General features: G+C 48.2%; 1 protein-coding gene across 4 annotated transcripts in view; it reads right to left on the bottom strand.

Moving 5' to 3' along the window:
- zfpm2a (zinc finger protein, FOG family member 2a) overlaps nucleotides 1-16,607 on the bottom strand; it is a 1,363,132-nt gene that overhangs the window by 9,219 nt on the left and 1,337,306 nt on the right. For all 4 annotated transcript variants that reach the window (XM_070888458.1, XM_070888457.1, XM_070888459.1 and 1 more), the window contains one exon: nucleotides 951-1,157. In XM_070888458.1, the coding sequence (XP_070744559.1) occupies nucleotides 951-1,157 (207 nt within the window). The remainder of the gene's footprint in view (nucleotides 1-950; nucleotides 1,158-16,607) is intronic.

The raw sequence follows: 16,607 nt of genomic DNA, 5'->3' as shown, positions 1-16,607 counted from the left end.
ATCAACACCCACTTTATCCCCACCAAAGTTGAAAGTTTTGTCGATGGTGACATCTGCAATGGTAAGAACATCAACTGATGGAAGAATAAAATCCATGACACCAAAGGTAAGCAGTAATGGTGAGGTTCCTGCTCTGACCCTGCCCTTTTTTATTTTTCCTCACATGACTTAAAGGGGTACTGTCTGAGTAAAACATATTTTTCATTTATTTACAGTGGTACTGTGAGATGATGTAAATTGCATTAAAAAGCATCAATGAGTTTACAAGATACTATCGGGAAGAAAATAACATCCTTCTCGTCCCTCAAATAACACAAGGTTGGTCGAGAGACAGTGCTCTTTTAAGAAGAACTGCACAGATTTGGGAGCTCACACAGGACTTATAACATGTACATTTATCAAATGCAAAGTATAAAGAAACATGAGATAAATTATAAAAATCACAAAATGTGCTTGTTGTGGTGTAAGAGAACAGATGAGATATAGTGATTTGTATTGAGTCTGGGTTCAGGCCAGTTAACCAGCATTAACATCCCTCATGTTGCTACATTAAAGCCAATCTGGCCTGAAGTTTCTCAGCTTTACTGCCAAAAAGCACAATGTTATATCTTAAGGCAATAGTCGCAGCAGTTGTTTGGCAAACTATAGGGAGTTCATATTAGTTAGTTTGGTGTATATGAGAATAAGCTGGAAATTTAAAATAAATATTTCAACAAAAAATAACACTCCTTTCCGTAACTGTAGTGTAAAGTTGGTGAGAGTACAAAAAAGGCAATCCCACTTTGTAACTTTTTCCACTTCATTTTTAACAGGAGGTACTTCCTGCTCTTTATACTTAATCTTTGAAAGGCAGATTGAAAACTATTTTCTGCTTTGTTACGTAAGCACAATTACCTTAGGTTAAAAATAGAAGTCAGATTCAAGAATAAAAGCGCAAATGTTGAACTTACTGTTGACGATTGCTGTGGGTAAAATGGATGCCATGGCTGCTTGTTGAGGGAGCAGCTGTATTGTGTCCAGAAGGCGTGCTGGATACATGCCCTCTGTGATGGCCATTTGGCTGACAGCTTGCAGCCTTGAGTCAAATTCCACAGCAAATGCAACCAGCTCCTCACCCTCCGACAGCATCTTAGTCATTGTGCACCAAAGCTGGCCACCTAAAGCAAAAGAAAAGAAAAACAGTTTGTAGATTAATGGCAAACTAATTAACATAAAATCTGTTCGTTCTTAATTTATAAGATAAGATTGTCTCTATTTTACCTAAATAATGTAATCACGAAGCCAAACAAAATTATTCTTTCAATTCTAAGAGCTGATCTAGCTATGTTCCTTTCCTCTTTCATTTATATTGGTTCGGACTCAGATTCAGGCAATAACGTTTCATTATTGTCCATGAATATGACTGTGTCACATGCATAAGAGTGGAAGAGATACTCAATTATGATTGTGATTCTGGCTAGAACAGATCTGCTCTCAACTCATGAGACTGACCTGTGCAAGCGGTTGGTGACACAAGTCTTACAATTGTGTCAGCTTGGCTCAGTGGTAGCACTCTCACCTCTGAGTCAGAAGGTTGTGGGTTTAAACCCCACTACAGCCTTCAGCACATAATCATGGCTGGCACTTCAGTGCAGTACTGAGGAAATGCTGAATTGTCAAAGGTGCTGTTTTAGAATACGACACTAAATCAAAATAGCCTTTTTCGGTGGATGTAAAAGCTTGCATGGGAATTCTCCTTATGTCCTCGCCAAACATTCATCCCTCATTCATCCCACCAATTTGTCACTGTCATTGGTGTTTATGGGACCTTGTATGGCACAAATTAGCTGCTGCATCTGCAAGCAAGACATCAGTAACCACACTTCAATGAGCCAGGGTGTAAAATTTTCAATTTTGTGGGACCTTCAAGATTTTTAATTTAATATTTAAGCCCCAGGTCCCTGGTTGCTTAGAATAATACGGTATTCAGCCTTTCAATCTGCCAGGTGCACGAACACTTGAATCAGGATGTGTGTGTGTGTGTGTGTGTGTGTGTGTGTGTGTGTGTGTGTGCAAATGTAATGCTGGTGCTATATCTCGCCCGTGAATCACTTTGGGATAGTCTGAGGATGTGAATGACACTATATAAATGCAAGTTTTTTTCAACTCTACCCCTCTGGTATTGATCAATTCTCCCCAGGTTTCTGGCTCTGTTATAGTGAATGTAACCTACTGATTGAAAAAAGCACAGGTTGCCGCCAGAACAATCATTTCAGAAAACATCCCCGGTAGAGGCAAGAAAGCAACGTATCTCAATTGAATTATAAACTATTACATTGCAATCAACACATCGGGAGAAAGGGCTATTTTTGACAGATATAAAATTCTCAGCTTATGTTAAAAGGATTGCCAATTATCTCCTCTAACCTGGAAATTAAACTGAAACATACTACATGTTGCATGTGCGAACAATTTAACAGTAAAAAGAGCCAGATTGAAAATGTAGCACTGCAGAACTGTATACAGTTCTAGACTACAATTTCACAAGCACTGCGAACAAGGTTGAAACATATTAAACATATTTCATGGGGAACCTTACAGTCACTGGGATGTGGAGACCTTAATTCCAATCAGTCATTTGTGGATTGAAACTCAGGTTTCAGAGTTGAGTCTCTTTGGGCCCAAGTTTCGGCCTCAGTTGCTCCTGATTTTTTGGAGCAACTGGTGTAGAACGGAGTATCTTAGAAATTCAAATTCTCGTCATTTAGTTTGCTCCAGTTCTAGTCGGTTAGAACAGTTTCACTTTAGAACAGAATTTTTTTTTCACAAGGAGGCGTGTCTGGCCACTTACGCCTGTTTTCAAAGTTTCGGCAGTGAAAACTTACTCCAAACTAACTTAGAATGGAGTAAGTGAAGATTTTTGTACGCTCGAAAAAACCTTGTCTACACTTTAGAAAATCAGGCGTAGGTTACAAATCAGGCATAGGGAATGAGGGGGGGGGGGGTGTTGAAAGGGAAGTTTACAAACATTAAAGACTTCAGTTTTACAAATAAAGAGGGGGAGAGGAGAAAGGGGGGGAGAGGACAAGGGGGGGGAAGAGGAGAAGGGGGAAGGGGGGGAAAGAGGAGAAGGGGGAAGGGGGGGAAAGAGAAGGGGAAGGGGAGAGGAGAAGGGGGGAAAGGAGAAGGGGGGAAAGGAGAAGGGGGAAAGGAGAAGGGGGAAAGGAGAAGGGGGAAAGGAGAAGGGGGAAAGGAGAAGGGGGAAAGGAGAAGGGGGAAAGGAGAAGGGGGAAAGGAGAAGGGGGAAAGGAGAAGGGGGAAAGGAGAAGGGGGAAAGGAGAAGGGGGAAAGGAGAAGGGGGAAAGGAGAAGGGGGAAAGGAGAAGGGGAAAGGAGAAGGGGGAAAGGAGAAGGGGGAAAGGAGAAGGGGGGAGAAAGGAGAAGGGGGGAAAGGAGAAGGGGGGAAAGGATAAGGGGGGGAAAGGATAAGGGGGGGAAAGGATAAGGGGGGGAAAGGATAAGGGGGGGAAAGGAGAAGGGGGGAAAGGAGAAGGGGGGAAAGGAGAAGGGGGGGAGGCGGAAAGGAGAAGGGGGGGAGGCGGAAAGGAGAAGGAGGGGAGGCGGAAAGGAGAAGGGGGGAGGCGGAAAGGAGAAGTGGGGAGAGGCGGAAAGGAGAAGGTGGGGGGGAGGCTGAACGGGCCGGGCCCAAGACTTCAGGCAAGGCCCGTCCCCAGCACCAGATTTACAGGTAGGTGGCGTTGGGTCGGGTCGGGTCCGGGGTCCGGGGTCGGGAGCGTGGGTTGGGTTGGGGAGGGCGCAGGTCAGGGTCGGGAGCGCGGGTCGGGTCGGGGGAGGGCAGAGGGAGGTCGGTTCGGGTCGGAGGGGGGGAGGGAGGGAGAGGGAGGTCAGGTCGGGTTGGGTTGGGTCGGAGTCGGAGGGAGGGAGGGAGAGGGAGAGGGAGGGAGGGAGAGGGAGGTCAGGTTGGGTGGGGGGAGGGGGAAGCGCGGGTCGGCTTGGGTCGGGTCGGGTCCGGTCCGGGTGGCGGGAGGAGGGGTCGGGAGCGCGGGTCGGGTCGGGGGGGGGGAGGGGTGGTGGGAGGGAGGTCGGTTCGGTTCAGGTCGGGGGGCAGGGAGGGAGGGAGAGGGAGGTCAGTTCGGGTGGGGTGGGGGGGGAGCGCGGGTCGGGTCGGGTCCAGGGGGGGGCGGGGGGGAAGCGGGAGTCGGGTCGGTGTCGGGTCGGGTCCGGTCGGGGGGCCGGGAAAGCGGTAGTCGAGTTGAGTCGGGAGGAAGCAGGAGCTGGGCGTGGGAGGCAGCCTTACCCATGCAGCCCCAGTGAGGCCATTCGGCCAGGGCTAGGGGCTGCATGTTTCGGGCCCCTCCCACACAGTTTTGGGTGCCTGGAGTTACTGCACATGCGCGGCCACTGTAGCGCGCATGTGCAGAGGTCCCGGCACTGTTTTCAGCGCAGGGACCTAGCTCCGCCCCCAACTGCTCGTGCTGCGCTGCGCCTGACTCAAGAGGACCAGCAGGGAGCCGGAGAATCCCATGACTTCCCTCTTCATTATCAACTACACAGCCAATTTTAGTGTCGTCTGCAAACTTCTTAATCATACTCCCTATATTCAAATCTAAATTGTTGATATAGACCACAAAAAGCAAGGGTCCCAGTACTGAGCCCTGCGGAACCTCACTGGAAACATCTTTCCAGTCACAAAAACATCCATCAATCAGTCAGAGGAGCCAGCGGGAGCGGGAGGATCGAAGCCTATAAAAGGCCAGCGGCAGATCAGGAGGATCAGCAGTCAGAAGATCAGCAGTCGGAGGAGCAGCAGTTGGTGGAGCTAGGTGCAGGGTCAAAAAGCAAAAAGCAAAATAGAAGTAAAAAGAAATCGAAGTGTGACATCACAGCCAAGCGGGTAAGTGATTGGCTGGTTGATTGGCGAGTACTTTTTCTTTTTTTTTTTCTTTTCTTATCAGTAGGAAACCTTTGGCATTGTTGACATATTAATTTAATCTAAGGGTTAAGTCATGGCAGGAGAACCCAGAGCTTTGTCATGCTCTTCCTGTACTATGTGAGAAATCACGGACATTTCCAGTGTGCCTGCCTACTATGTGTGCAGGAAGTGTGTACAGCTGTAGTTCCTGACAGACTGCATTGCGGCACTGGAGCTGCGCATGGATTCACTCTGGAGCATCCGCGATGCTGAGGACATCATGGAGAGCACGTTTAGTGAGTTGGTCACACTGCAGGTAAAGGTTACACAGGCAGATAGGGAATGGGTGACTATCAGGAAGAGCAGTGGAAGGAAGGTATTGCAGGGGTCCCCCTGCAGTCACCTCCCTCCAAAACAGATATACCGTTTTGGATACTGTTGAGGGAGGTGGCTCATCAGGGGAAGGCAGCAGCAGCCAAGTTCATGGCACCAGAGGTGGATCTGCTGCACAGGAGGGCAGGAAAGAAAATGGGAGAGCTATAGTGATAGGGGATTCTTTTGTAAGGGGAATAGATAGGCATTTCTGCGGCCGCAAACGAGACTCCAGGATGGTATGTTGCCTCCCTGGTGAAAGGGTCAAGGATGTCTCGGAGCGGCTGCAGGGCATTCTGGAGGGGGAGGGTGAACAGCCAGCTGTCGTGGTGCATATAGGTACCAACGATATAGGTAAAAAATGGGATGAGGTCCTATCAGCTGAATTTAGGGAACTAGGAGTTAAATTAAAAAGTAGGACCTCAAAGGTAGTAATCTCAGGATTGCTACATGTGCCACGTGCTAGTCAGAGTAGGAATAGCAGGATTGTTCAGATGAATACGTGGCTTGACAGATGATGCTGGGGGAGGGATTCAAATTCCTGGAACATTGGAACCGGTTCTGGGGGAGCTGAGAGCAGTATAAACCATACAGTCTTCACCTAGGCAGGATCGGAACCGATGTCCTAGGTGGAGTGTTTGCTAGTGCTGTTGGGGAGGGTTTAAACTAATATGGCAGTGGGATGGGAATCTATGCAGGGAGGCAGAGGGAAGTAAAAAGGGGACAGAAGCAAAAGGTAGGAAGGAGAAAAGTAAGAGTGGAGGGCAGAGAAATCAAGGGCAAAAATCAAAAAAGACCACATTACAACATAATTCTAAAAGGACAAAGAGTGTTAAAAAAAACAAGCGTGAAAGCTCTGAGTCTCAATGCGAGGAGCATTCGTAATAAAGTGTATAAATTAACTGCGCAGATAGCTGTTAACGGATATGATGTAATTGGGATTATGGAGACTTGGCTCCAGGTTAACCAAGGCTGGGAACTCAACATCCAGGGGTATTCAACATTCAGGAAGGATAGTCAGAAAGGAAAAGCAGGTGGGGCAGTGTTACTGGTTAAAGAGGAGATTAACGCAATAGTAAGGAAGGACATTAGCTTGGATGATGTGGAATCTAAAGGGGTAGAACTGCGGAACACCAAAGGGCAGAAAACGTTAGTGGGATTTGTGTACAGACCACCAAACAGTAGGAGTGAGGTTGGGGATGGCATCAAACAGGAAATTAGGGATGCGTGCAATAAAGGTACAATAGTTATCATGGGTGACTTTAATCTACATATAGATTGGGCTAACCAAACTGGTAGCAATACGGTGGAGGAGGATTTCCTGGAGTGTATAAGGGATGATTTTCTAGACCAATATGTCGAGGAATCAACTAGAGAGCAGGCCATCCTAGACTGGGTCTTGTCTAATGAAAGAGGATTAATTAGCAATCTTGTCGTGCGAGGCCCCTTGGGGCTGAGTAACCATAATATGGTAAAATTCTTCATTCAGATGGAGAGTGACACAGTTAATTCAGAAACTCAGGTCCTGAACTTAAAGAAAGGTAACTTTGATGGTATGAAACATGAATTAGAAACATAGAAAATAGGTGCAGGAGTAGGCCATTCAGCCCTTTGAGCCTGCACCACCTTTCAACAAGATCATGGCCGATCATTCACCTCAGTATCCCTTTCCTGCTTTCTCTCCATACCCTTTGATCCCTTTAGCCATAAGGGCCAATTGAATTAACATTCCCCTGCTGTTGTGGTGGGATTTGAACTTATGTTGGCAGATTATTAATCCAGGCCAACTGGATTGCTAACCGAGTAACATAACCACTATGATACCATATCTGCTGGAAAAGAGAAGTGGAGAATGCAGGCATCGATCCCGCTACTTCTCAAATGCAAAGCAAGCGCTCTACCATTTGAGCTAATTCCCCAGTCATAGTTGGCTACGATAGACTGGCAAATGATACTTAAAGGGTTGACAGTAGATAGGCAATGGCAGATATTTAAAGATCACGTGGATGAACTACAACAATTGTAAATCCCTGTCTGGCATAAAAATAAAATGGGGAAGGTGGCTCAACCGTGGCTAACAAGGGAAATTAGTGATAATGTTAAATCCAAGTGGCATATAAATTGGCCAGAAAAATCAGCAAACCTGAGGACTGGGAGAAATTTAGAATTCAGCAGAGGAGGACAAAGGGTTTAATTAGGAGGGGGAAAATAGAGTATGAAAGTAAGCTTGCATGGAACATAAAAACTGACTGCAAAAGCTTCTATAGGCATGTGAAGAGAAAAAGATTAGTGAAGACTAATGCAGGTCCCTTGCAGTCAGAATCAGGTGCATTTATAATGGGAAACAAGGAAATGGCAGACCAATTGAACAAATACTTTGGTTTTGTCTTCACGAAGGAAGACACGAATAACCTCCTGAAAATTCTTGGGGACCGAGGGTCTAACGAGGTGAAGGAACTGAGGGAACTGAGGGAAATCCTTATTAGTCAGGAAATGGTGTTAGGGAAATTAAAGGGATTGATGGCCGATAAATCCTCAGAGCCTGAGAGTCTGCATCCCAGAGTACTTAAGGAAGTGGCCCTAGAAATAGTAGATGCATTGTGGTCATTTTCCAACATTCCATGGACTCTGGATCAGTTCCTATGGATTGGAGGGTACCTAATGTAACTCCACTTTTTGAAAAAGGAGGGAGAGAGAAAACAGGGAATTATAGACTGGTTAGCCTGACATCGGTCGTGGAGAAAATGCTGGAATTAATTATTAAAGATGTCATAGCAGCACATTTGGAAAGCAGTGACAGAATCGGTCCAAGTCAGCATGGATTTTTGAAAGGGAAATCATGCTTGACAAATCTTCTAGAATTTTTTGAGGATGTAACTAGTAGAGTGCATAAAGGAGAACCAGTAGATGTGGTGTATTTGGACTTTCAAAAGGCTTTTGACAAGGTCCCACAAAAGAGATTAGTGTGCAAAATTAAGGCACATGGGATTGGGGGTAATGTATTGATGTGGATAGAGAACTGGTTGGCAGACAGGAAGCAAAGAGTGGGAATAAACAGATCCTTTTCAGAATAGCAGGCAGTGACTAGTGGGGTACCGCAAGGTTCAGTGCTGGGACTCCAGCTATTTACAATATATATTAATGATTTAGACGAAGGAATTGAATGTAATATCTCCAAGTTTGCAGATGACATTAAGCTGGGTGGCAGTGTGAGCTGTGAGGAGGATGCTAAGAGTCTGCAGGGTGACTTGGACAGGTTAGGTGAGTGGGAAAATGCATGGCAGATGCAGTATAATGTGGATAAGTGTGAGGTTATCCACTTTGGTGGCAAAAACAGGAAGGCAGGTTATTATCTGAATGGTGACAGATTAGTAAAAGGGGAGGTGCAACGAGACCTGGGTGTCATGGTACATCAGTCATTGAAAGTAGGCATGCAGGTACAGCATTCAGTAAAGAAAGCAAATGGCATGTTGGCCTTCATAGCGAGAGGATTTAAGTGTAGGAGCAGTGAGGTCTTGCTGCAGTTGAACAGGGCCTTGGTGGGACCACACCTTGAGTATTATATGCAGTTTTGGTCTCCTAATCTGAGGAAGGATATTCTTGCTATTGAGGGAGTGCAGCGAAGGTTCACCAGACTGATTCCTGGGATGGCAGGACTGACATATGAAGAAAGACTGGATCGACTCGGCTTATATTCACTGGAATTTAGAAGAATGAGAGGGGATCTCATGGAAACATATAAAATTCTGACAGGATTGGACAGGTTAGATGCAGGAAGAATGTTCCCGATGTTGGGGAAGTCCAGAACCAGGGGTCACAGTCGAAGGATAAGGGGTAAGCCACCTAGGACCGAGACGATGAGAAACTTTTTCAGCCAGAGAGTTGTGAACCTGTGGAATTCTCTACCACAGAAAGTTGTTGAGTCCAGTTCGTTGGATATATTCTAAAGTGAGTTAGGTGTGGCCCTTACGGCTAAAGGGATCAGGGGGTATGGAGAGAAGGCAGGAGTGGGGTACTGAAGTTGCATGATCAGCCATGATCATATTGAATGGTGGTGCAGGCTCGAAGGGCCGCATGGCCTGCTCCCTGCACCTATTTTCTATGTTTCTATTACCCTTTGCTTCCTACCTCCAAGCCAATTTTGGATCATACTTGCCACTTTGCCCTGTATCCCATGGGCTTTAACCTTCATGACCAGTCTACAATGTGGGACCTTATCACAAGCCTTGCTAAAGTCCATATATACTACATCATACGTACTACCGTCATCGGCCCTCTTGGTTATCTCCTCAAAAAATGCAATCAGGTTAGTCAAACACGATCTTCCCTTAACAAATCCATGCTGACTGTCCCCAATTAATCCTTGCCTTTTGAAATGCAGATTTATCCTGTCTTTCAAGATTTTTTCAAATAATGTTCCCAGCACTGAGGTTAGGCTGACCGGCCTGTAATTACTTGGCCTATCCCTTTCTCCCTTCTTAAACATGAGCAGTCCTCCAATCCTCTGGCACCATGCCCAGATCCATAGAGGACTAGAAAATGATGGTCAAGGCCTCTGCTATTTCCTCTTTTACTTCACTCAACAGCCTGGGATGCATTTCATGATGATGATGATGGTTAAATGAGTTGAAACTTTAATTTTCATATTTAAAGCAATACATCGAGCGAGTTTGGCGTTTTCCTTGTTTCTGCTGATTTCCACCCATTTTGTGTTCATGCAAATTCTAATGAGATTCACAGGAAATTTAAGTCTTCTTTTGTATGGGAGTAGCAAAGCAAATCAAATGCCAATATCCAAGTTGGATATCCAGGCCAAAGCTTCCAGTGTAACAGCGTGGATATCTTGTAGGCTACCTGCAAATTACCTCCGAGGGCGGTGATCAGTAATGTGCACCAGGGTCTGATTAGGAGCTCCACAGTCACATGATGAGGATGCTTTAATCTTCCATCTATGGAGGACGTGGCAGCATCTACCATGACCAGTTCTGAGGTGGTTGATGGTTGTCCACTGTTTGCAAGGAAGATTTGATCCTTCAGGTTGTACTGTGGGGTCCTCTATAAGGAATCCATTCCCTATGTCGCAGTTCTGCCAAGCATTTTGCTGTCGGTCATCAAGGCTGGGGGAGATCGCTGAAGGGCTTCGGCGACGGCCCAAACTGACCTTCTAGATTTGAGACGGTTGGTGGTAGGTTGTAGAGGCGGGCCTGGATCGGCATGTCTTTGCTGGTGTAGCAGTTGTATTCTGAGTGAATTTTGAGGAAATTTGAGTGTGACGTGACATTGGCAGAATGGGAGCTGAATAGATGCATTTTACGGTCTAACTTCCAGGTTGCGCCCATGAAGGAAATTCCAGGCCCTGGATCTGAAGTGTAGCACAACCCCCTCTTCTCTCCATCTGGGATTCACTATTACCACAGAGCAATTTGATTCCCTCTTCACCAACACTAACCGTCATTGTGTACCGTGTTCTGGTTAATCAGATAACTACACAGTCACACTTCATTCTGTGCAAACAGTATTTTGCATAAGATACTCCCAGGCGAAGTTAGTAAACAATGGTGGTGGAAGTGGATGCAATAGTGACTTTTAAAAAGGAAATGGATATTTAAAAGGGATATATCTGTCGGGCTATGGGGAAAGCGAAGGGAAGTAGGATTAATTGGATAGCTCTTTCAAAGAGCTTTTTCTGTGCTGTCAGATTCAATGATTCTATGAATTACTGTTTGCTTGTCTCAACATATCAGAGCTGTCCAAATATTTTCCCTTCCCGAGCCACTCAGTTGCTTATCATGGAACCAGCACATAGAAAGCTATATTATATAAAAACGACTATTATGACTATTACTACAACTACTACGACTATTACTGCTACCTATTCGGAATGGCCTTTTACGCATCCTTTTGATGCTTTGGCACTTTTCTCTCTCTCCTGTTCTCCCCCAGTTGAAGCTGGCAGTCAAAATAAACTGTCAGCCCCATCCACCCTCTTCTGATAGACCTAACCATACCATGCTCCCACTGACAATCCCATCCACCCTCTTCTGATAGACCTGACCATACCATGCTCCCACTGACAGCCCCGGTCCAACTCTCAGTGGTACCCTGGCCCGATCACTGCTGGCGGCCTCACCTGGCCCCTCCCCCACTGTTGCCTTACATACTTTAAAATGAATATATATCACAGAGCTAGCAAGCCAGGAAAGGATGGGCCTATCAGGTGATGAAATTATTTGTGTTAGTTCTTTTTAAGACTTTAATGAAATAAAAGACTTCAAACTTATAATGGGTAATTCAGCTTCAAACTCATCTTAAAGTACAAATATTTTATTTATTTAATTCATATATTAAACAAAGAATGAACACCTAACTTCATCCCACACGCACATGTACATAGAAAACAAGGTCAGGTCTGCTAGCAGGACTTGGGTTAAGTTGAGAGTGAGAATCAGGTTGGATCGGGATGGGGAGTTGGGTTATGTAATGTATTTGCGTCATTGGTTCTTTGCTTAAGAATTCATAGCAACACATTGCTATTAAGAATTGTTGGTTTATTAACAAAGATTTAACAATCACACTACACATTACCAGTTCATCCACTAGGCTCACAACTGCATATCTCATCGTGGATGACCTAGACCCAACTGACTAGGGTTTTATTGAGCCTTGTGAAATCACGTGACTGGCTAAGCCATTCACAATGCAACAGTTCTACAACTATTTTGTTGAAACAATAATCAAGTGCCCCTTGACTAAAGGGACAATAAAACCGACAGATTAAACAAATTAAACTTTTAACAGTAAATGGATCAAATTAAAATTTGGTTGCCGGGGGTGATGATGCACTCCAGTCCCTGCGGTGCCCACCTCTCGCGGAAGGCTGCGAGCGTACCGGTGGACACCGCGTGCTCCATCTCCAGGGACATCCTGGCTCGGATGTAACCACGGAAGAGAGGCAGGCAGTCGGGCTGAACGACCCCCTCGACCGCCCGCTGCCTGGACCGGCTGATGGCGCCTTTGGCCATGCCCAGGAGCAGTCCTACGAGGAGGCCCGCCCAACCTGCCTGCTCCCCTCTGCACAGGGTGCTCCAAAGATCAGGAGTGTGGGACTGAAGTGCAGCCAGAATTTAAGGAGCAGCCATTTCAAATAATGGAATAGGGGCTGCAACCTCGCACATTGTACATATATGTGGAACACGGACTCCTCCAGACCGCAGAAATTTCAGGCGGCCTGGGAGTCTATGAACCGACTTAAAAATCGATTGCACGGGACTGCTCCATGCACATTCCTCCAGGCCAAGTCCCCAATAAACAGTGGGAGGACTCCCGCGTAGAGTGCACTCCATTGTGACCCCCACCTCTTCCGGACGGCAAGATGGTGCACCATGGCGTGTCCGGACAGCAGACGAGGATGGCAAGGTGGAGAGTGTGAAGGAGTAGCCCTTACAGGAAACCACTCCGCGCAGAACTGAAAGATACGGAGGGGATTTCCCCGAGGCAGCTCAAGTTGTGAGGTGCCGGCTCCCGAGGGAGGTTTCGGAGCTTGGCGCCGATGAGGAATTCCGTCCGGACGGGGTTCAGTTCAGACGGGATTGCCCCACATGCTTGAACATCCTCGACACACCTAACGGAGTCAGGACCCAGTGCCATTTTTAGCGACTCGATGGCATTGGCCGCGCGCCGGACGTCGGCCCAGGATAGGCGCCGTGCCAGCACCTCTGGCGCCATTCAGCCCGCTCCTCCGCCATCGAGCGGATCCCTGACCCTGGTCACCTCGCCAGACACAGCCCTCTTGTCCGCCTGCCACCTAAAACCGCGGTCGTGGAAGTACGGATTCCTGAGCAGCGGCTCCTGCAGGACAGTCACCACTCCAGATGGGGGAGAGCAGCGCTTGGTGGTGACTCTGTTCCAGACCCTGATGAGTTCCTGGTAAAAGACAGGCTGCCCCCGCATGGAGGTACTGATGCCCCCCCTAGGCTACAATAGCTCTACACTCTTTTGGTTGATTGGAAAACCAAATATACAGTTAAATCAAGTGCTCCCCAATCTGGGGGACACTCCAACACTTATCAAGGCCCTTTTATTTTTCCTTTGTGGTTTTTTTTTTTTGTTTTTTTTGGGGGGCACTAAAACCATAAATTTACAAGTGCCCCCTATTAAAGGGGAGGGGGACACTACAACCGGCAATAAAACAAATTACACATTAAAACATATAAAATCAAATTAAAATTTGGTTGCCGGGGGTGATGATACACTCCAGTCCCTCCGGTGCCCACCTCTCACGGAAGGCCGCGAGCGTACCGGTGGACACCGCGTGCTCCATCTCCAGGGACACCCTGGCTCAGATGTATGTGCGGAAGAGAGGCAGGCAGTCAGGCTGAACGACCTCTTGACCGCCCGATGCCTGGACCGGCTGATGGCACCCTTGGCCGTGCCCAGGAGCAGTCCCACGAGGAGGCCCTTGGATCTACCCGCTAGCCTCCGCACAGGTTGCCCAAAGATCAGGACTGTGGGACTGAAGTGCAGCCAGAATTTGAGGAGCAGCCCCTTTAAATAGTGGAACAGGGGCTGCAACCTCACACACTCCATAAAAACATGGAATACGGACTCCTCCAGACCGCAGAAATTGCAGGTGGCCTGGGAGCCCATGAACCGGGTAAAAAATTTCTTGCACGGGACTGCTCCATGCACCACCCTCCAGGCCAAGTCCCCAATAAATAGTGGAAGGACTCCCGCGTAGAGCGCACTCCATCGGGGACCTCCGCCTCCTCCGGTCGGCAAGATAGTGCGCCATGGCATGTCCGGACGGCAGATGTGGATGGCAAGGTGGAGAGTGTGCAGGAGCAGCCCGTACAGGAAACCCCTCTGCGCAGAACTGATAGGCACGGAGGGGATTTCCCCGAGGCGGCTCAAGTTACGAGGCGCTGGCTCCCAAGGGAGGTTTCGGGGCTTGGCGCCGATGAGGAATTCCGTCCGGATGGGGGTCAGTTCGGACGGGATCTCCCCACGTGCTTGAGCCTCCTCGACGCACCTAACAGAGTCAGGGCCCAGCGCTATTTTTAGTGACTCAATGACATTGGCCACGCGGTGGACGTCGGCCCAGTTTAGTCGCCGTGCCAGCAGATCTGGCACCATCCAGCCCGCTCCTCCACCATCGAGCAGGTCCCTGACCCTAATCACCTCGCCAGCCACAGCCCTCTCGTCCGCCTGCCACCTAAAACCGTGGTCGTGGAGGTACGGATTCCTGAGCAGCGGCACCTGCAGGACAGTCGCCACTCCCGACGGTGGAGAACTGTGCTTGGTGGCAACTCTGTTCCAAACCCTGATGAGTTCCTGGTAAAAGACAGGCAGCCCCTGCATGACGGTCCTGACACCCCCCCAGGCTACAACAGTAAATCAAGTGCCCCCTAATCTGGGGGACACGCCAACACTTATCAAGGCCTTTTTTTTTTTGGTTGTATTTTTTGTAGGGTTTTTGGGTTTTTTTTTGGGCACTACAACACATATATATATAGTGCCCCCTATAAAAGGGAAGGGGGGGCACCAAAACCGGCAGTAAAACAAATTAAACTTTAAAACATATAAAATCAAATTAAAATTTGGTTGCCGGGTGTAAGGATGCACTCCAGTTCCTCTGGCGCCCACCTCTCGCGGAAGGCCGCAGGCATACCGGTGGACACCGCGTGCTCCATCTCCAAGGACACCCTGGCTCGGATGTACGCATGGAAGAGAGGCAGGCAGTCGGGCTGAACGACCCCCTCAACCGCCCACTGCCTGGACAGGCTAATGGCACCCTTGGCCGTGCCCAGGAGCAGTCCTACGAGGAGGCCTTCAGACCTACCCGAACCCCTCCGCACAGGGTGCCCAAGATCAGGAGCGTGGGACTGAAGTGAAGCCAGAATTTCAGGAGCAGTCCCTTTAAATAGTGGAACAGGAGCTGCAACCTTGCATATTCTATAAAAACATGGAACACGGACTCCTCCAGACCGCAGAAATTGCAGGCGGCCTGGGAGCCCGTGAACCGGCTTAAAAATTTATTGCACGGGACTGCTCCGTGCACCACCCTCCAGGCCAAGTACCCGATAAATAGTGGGAGGACTCCAGCGTAGAGTGCACTCCATCGGGGACCCCCGCCTCCTCCGGACAGCAAGATGGTACGCCATGGCGTGTCCGGACGGCCGGCGAGGATGGCAAGGTTGAGAGTGTGCAGGAGCAGCCTGTACAGGAAACCCCTCCGCGCGGAACTGAAAGACACGGAGGGGATTTCCCCGAGGAGGTTCAAGTTGTGAGGCGCCAGCTCCCGAGGGAAGTTTTGGGGCTTGGCGCTGATGAGGAATTCCATCCGGACGGGAGTCAGTTCGGACGGGATCTCCCCACGTGCTTGAGCCTCCTCGACGCACCTAACAGAGTCAGGGCCCAGTGCTATTTTTAGCGACTCGATGGCATCGGCCGCGCGGCGGATGTCGGCCCAGTTTAGGTGCCGTGCCAGCAGGTCTGGCGCCATCCAGCCCGCTCCTCCGCCATCAAGCAGGTCCCTGACCCTGGTCACTTTGCCAGTCATAGCCCTCTCGTCCGACTGCCACTTAAAATCTCGGTCATGGAGGTACGGATTCCTGAGCAGCAGCTCCTGCAGGACAGTCACCACTCCAGACGGGGGAGAACTGCGCTTGGTGGCGACTCTGTTCCAGACCCTGATGAGTTCCTGGTAAAAGGCAGGCAGCTCCCGTATGGAGGTACAACAGCTGTACAAACCTCTGAGCATCCTCACAGGTGCATACATTACAGGTTAAAACTGTAAGCAGGAGTCGGGTCTGGTTCCATTGGCTGCCACTGGAGTTAGGTTAATAAGGGCATTTACTCTCATGCTACATAAATATGCCACTGTTTGCCGTGCGTGGATGTTTGTTGCACCACACAAAACCCCAAAAGTTCATCCAACAACACAAAAGCAAAACAATGCAGATGCTGGAATCTGGAATAAAAACAGAAGATGCTAGAAATCTCAACGGGTCAGGCAGCATCTGTGGAGAGGAAGCAGAGTTAACGTTTTGCGTCGATGATCCTTCGTCAGAACTGGAGTGTGTTTGGAAAGAACGGATTCTTAACAAGCACTGAAAGGGGGAGAGGAAGAAAGAACAAAAGGGAAGGTCTGTGATAGGTTGGAAGTCAGGAGAGATTAGAGAGACAAGAGGGATGATGGCCCAAATTCAAATGGTAATGCCAGGAGTTAGAAAATCATTAGTCAAGATAGGGTGTGAATGGTGGGATAATGACCAACTGCCAGTAGAGACAAGGAGAAAAAAGAAAGAAATAACCAGGTTCTGGGG

This window comes from Pristiophorus japonicus, chromosome 1 (genome assembly GCF_044704955.1).
Source record: "Pristiophorus japonicus isolate sPriJap1 chromosome 1, sPriJap1.hap1, whole genome shotgun sequence".
Lineage (NCBI taxonomy): Eukaryota > Metazoa > Chordata > Chondrichthyes > Pristiophoridae > Pristiophorus > Pristiophorus japonicus.
Note: the sequence above shows the minus strand (reverse complement) of the source record. Positions and strands in the feature narration are given on the sequence as shown.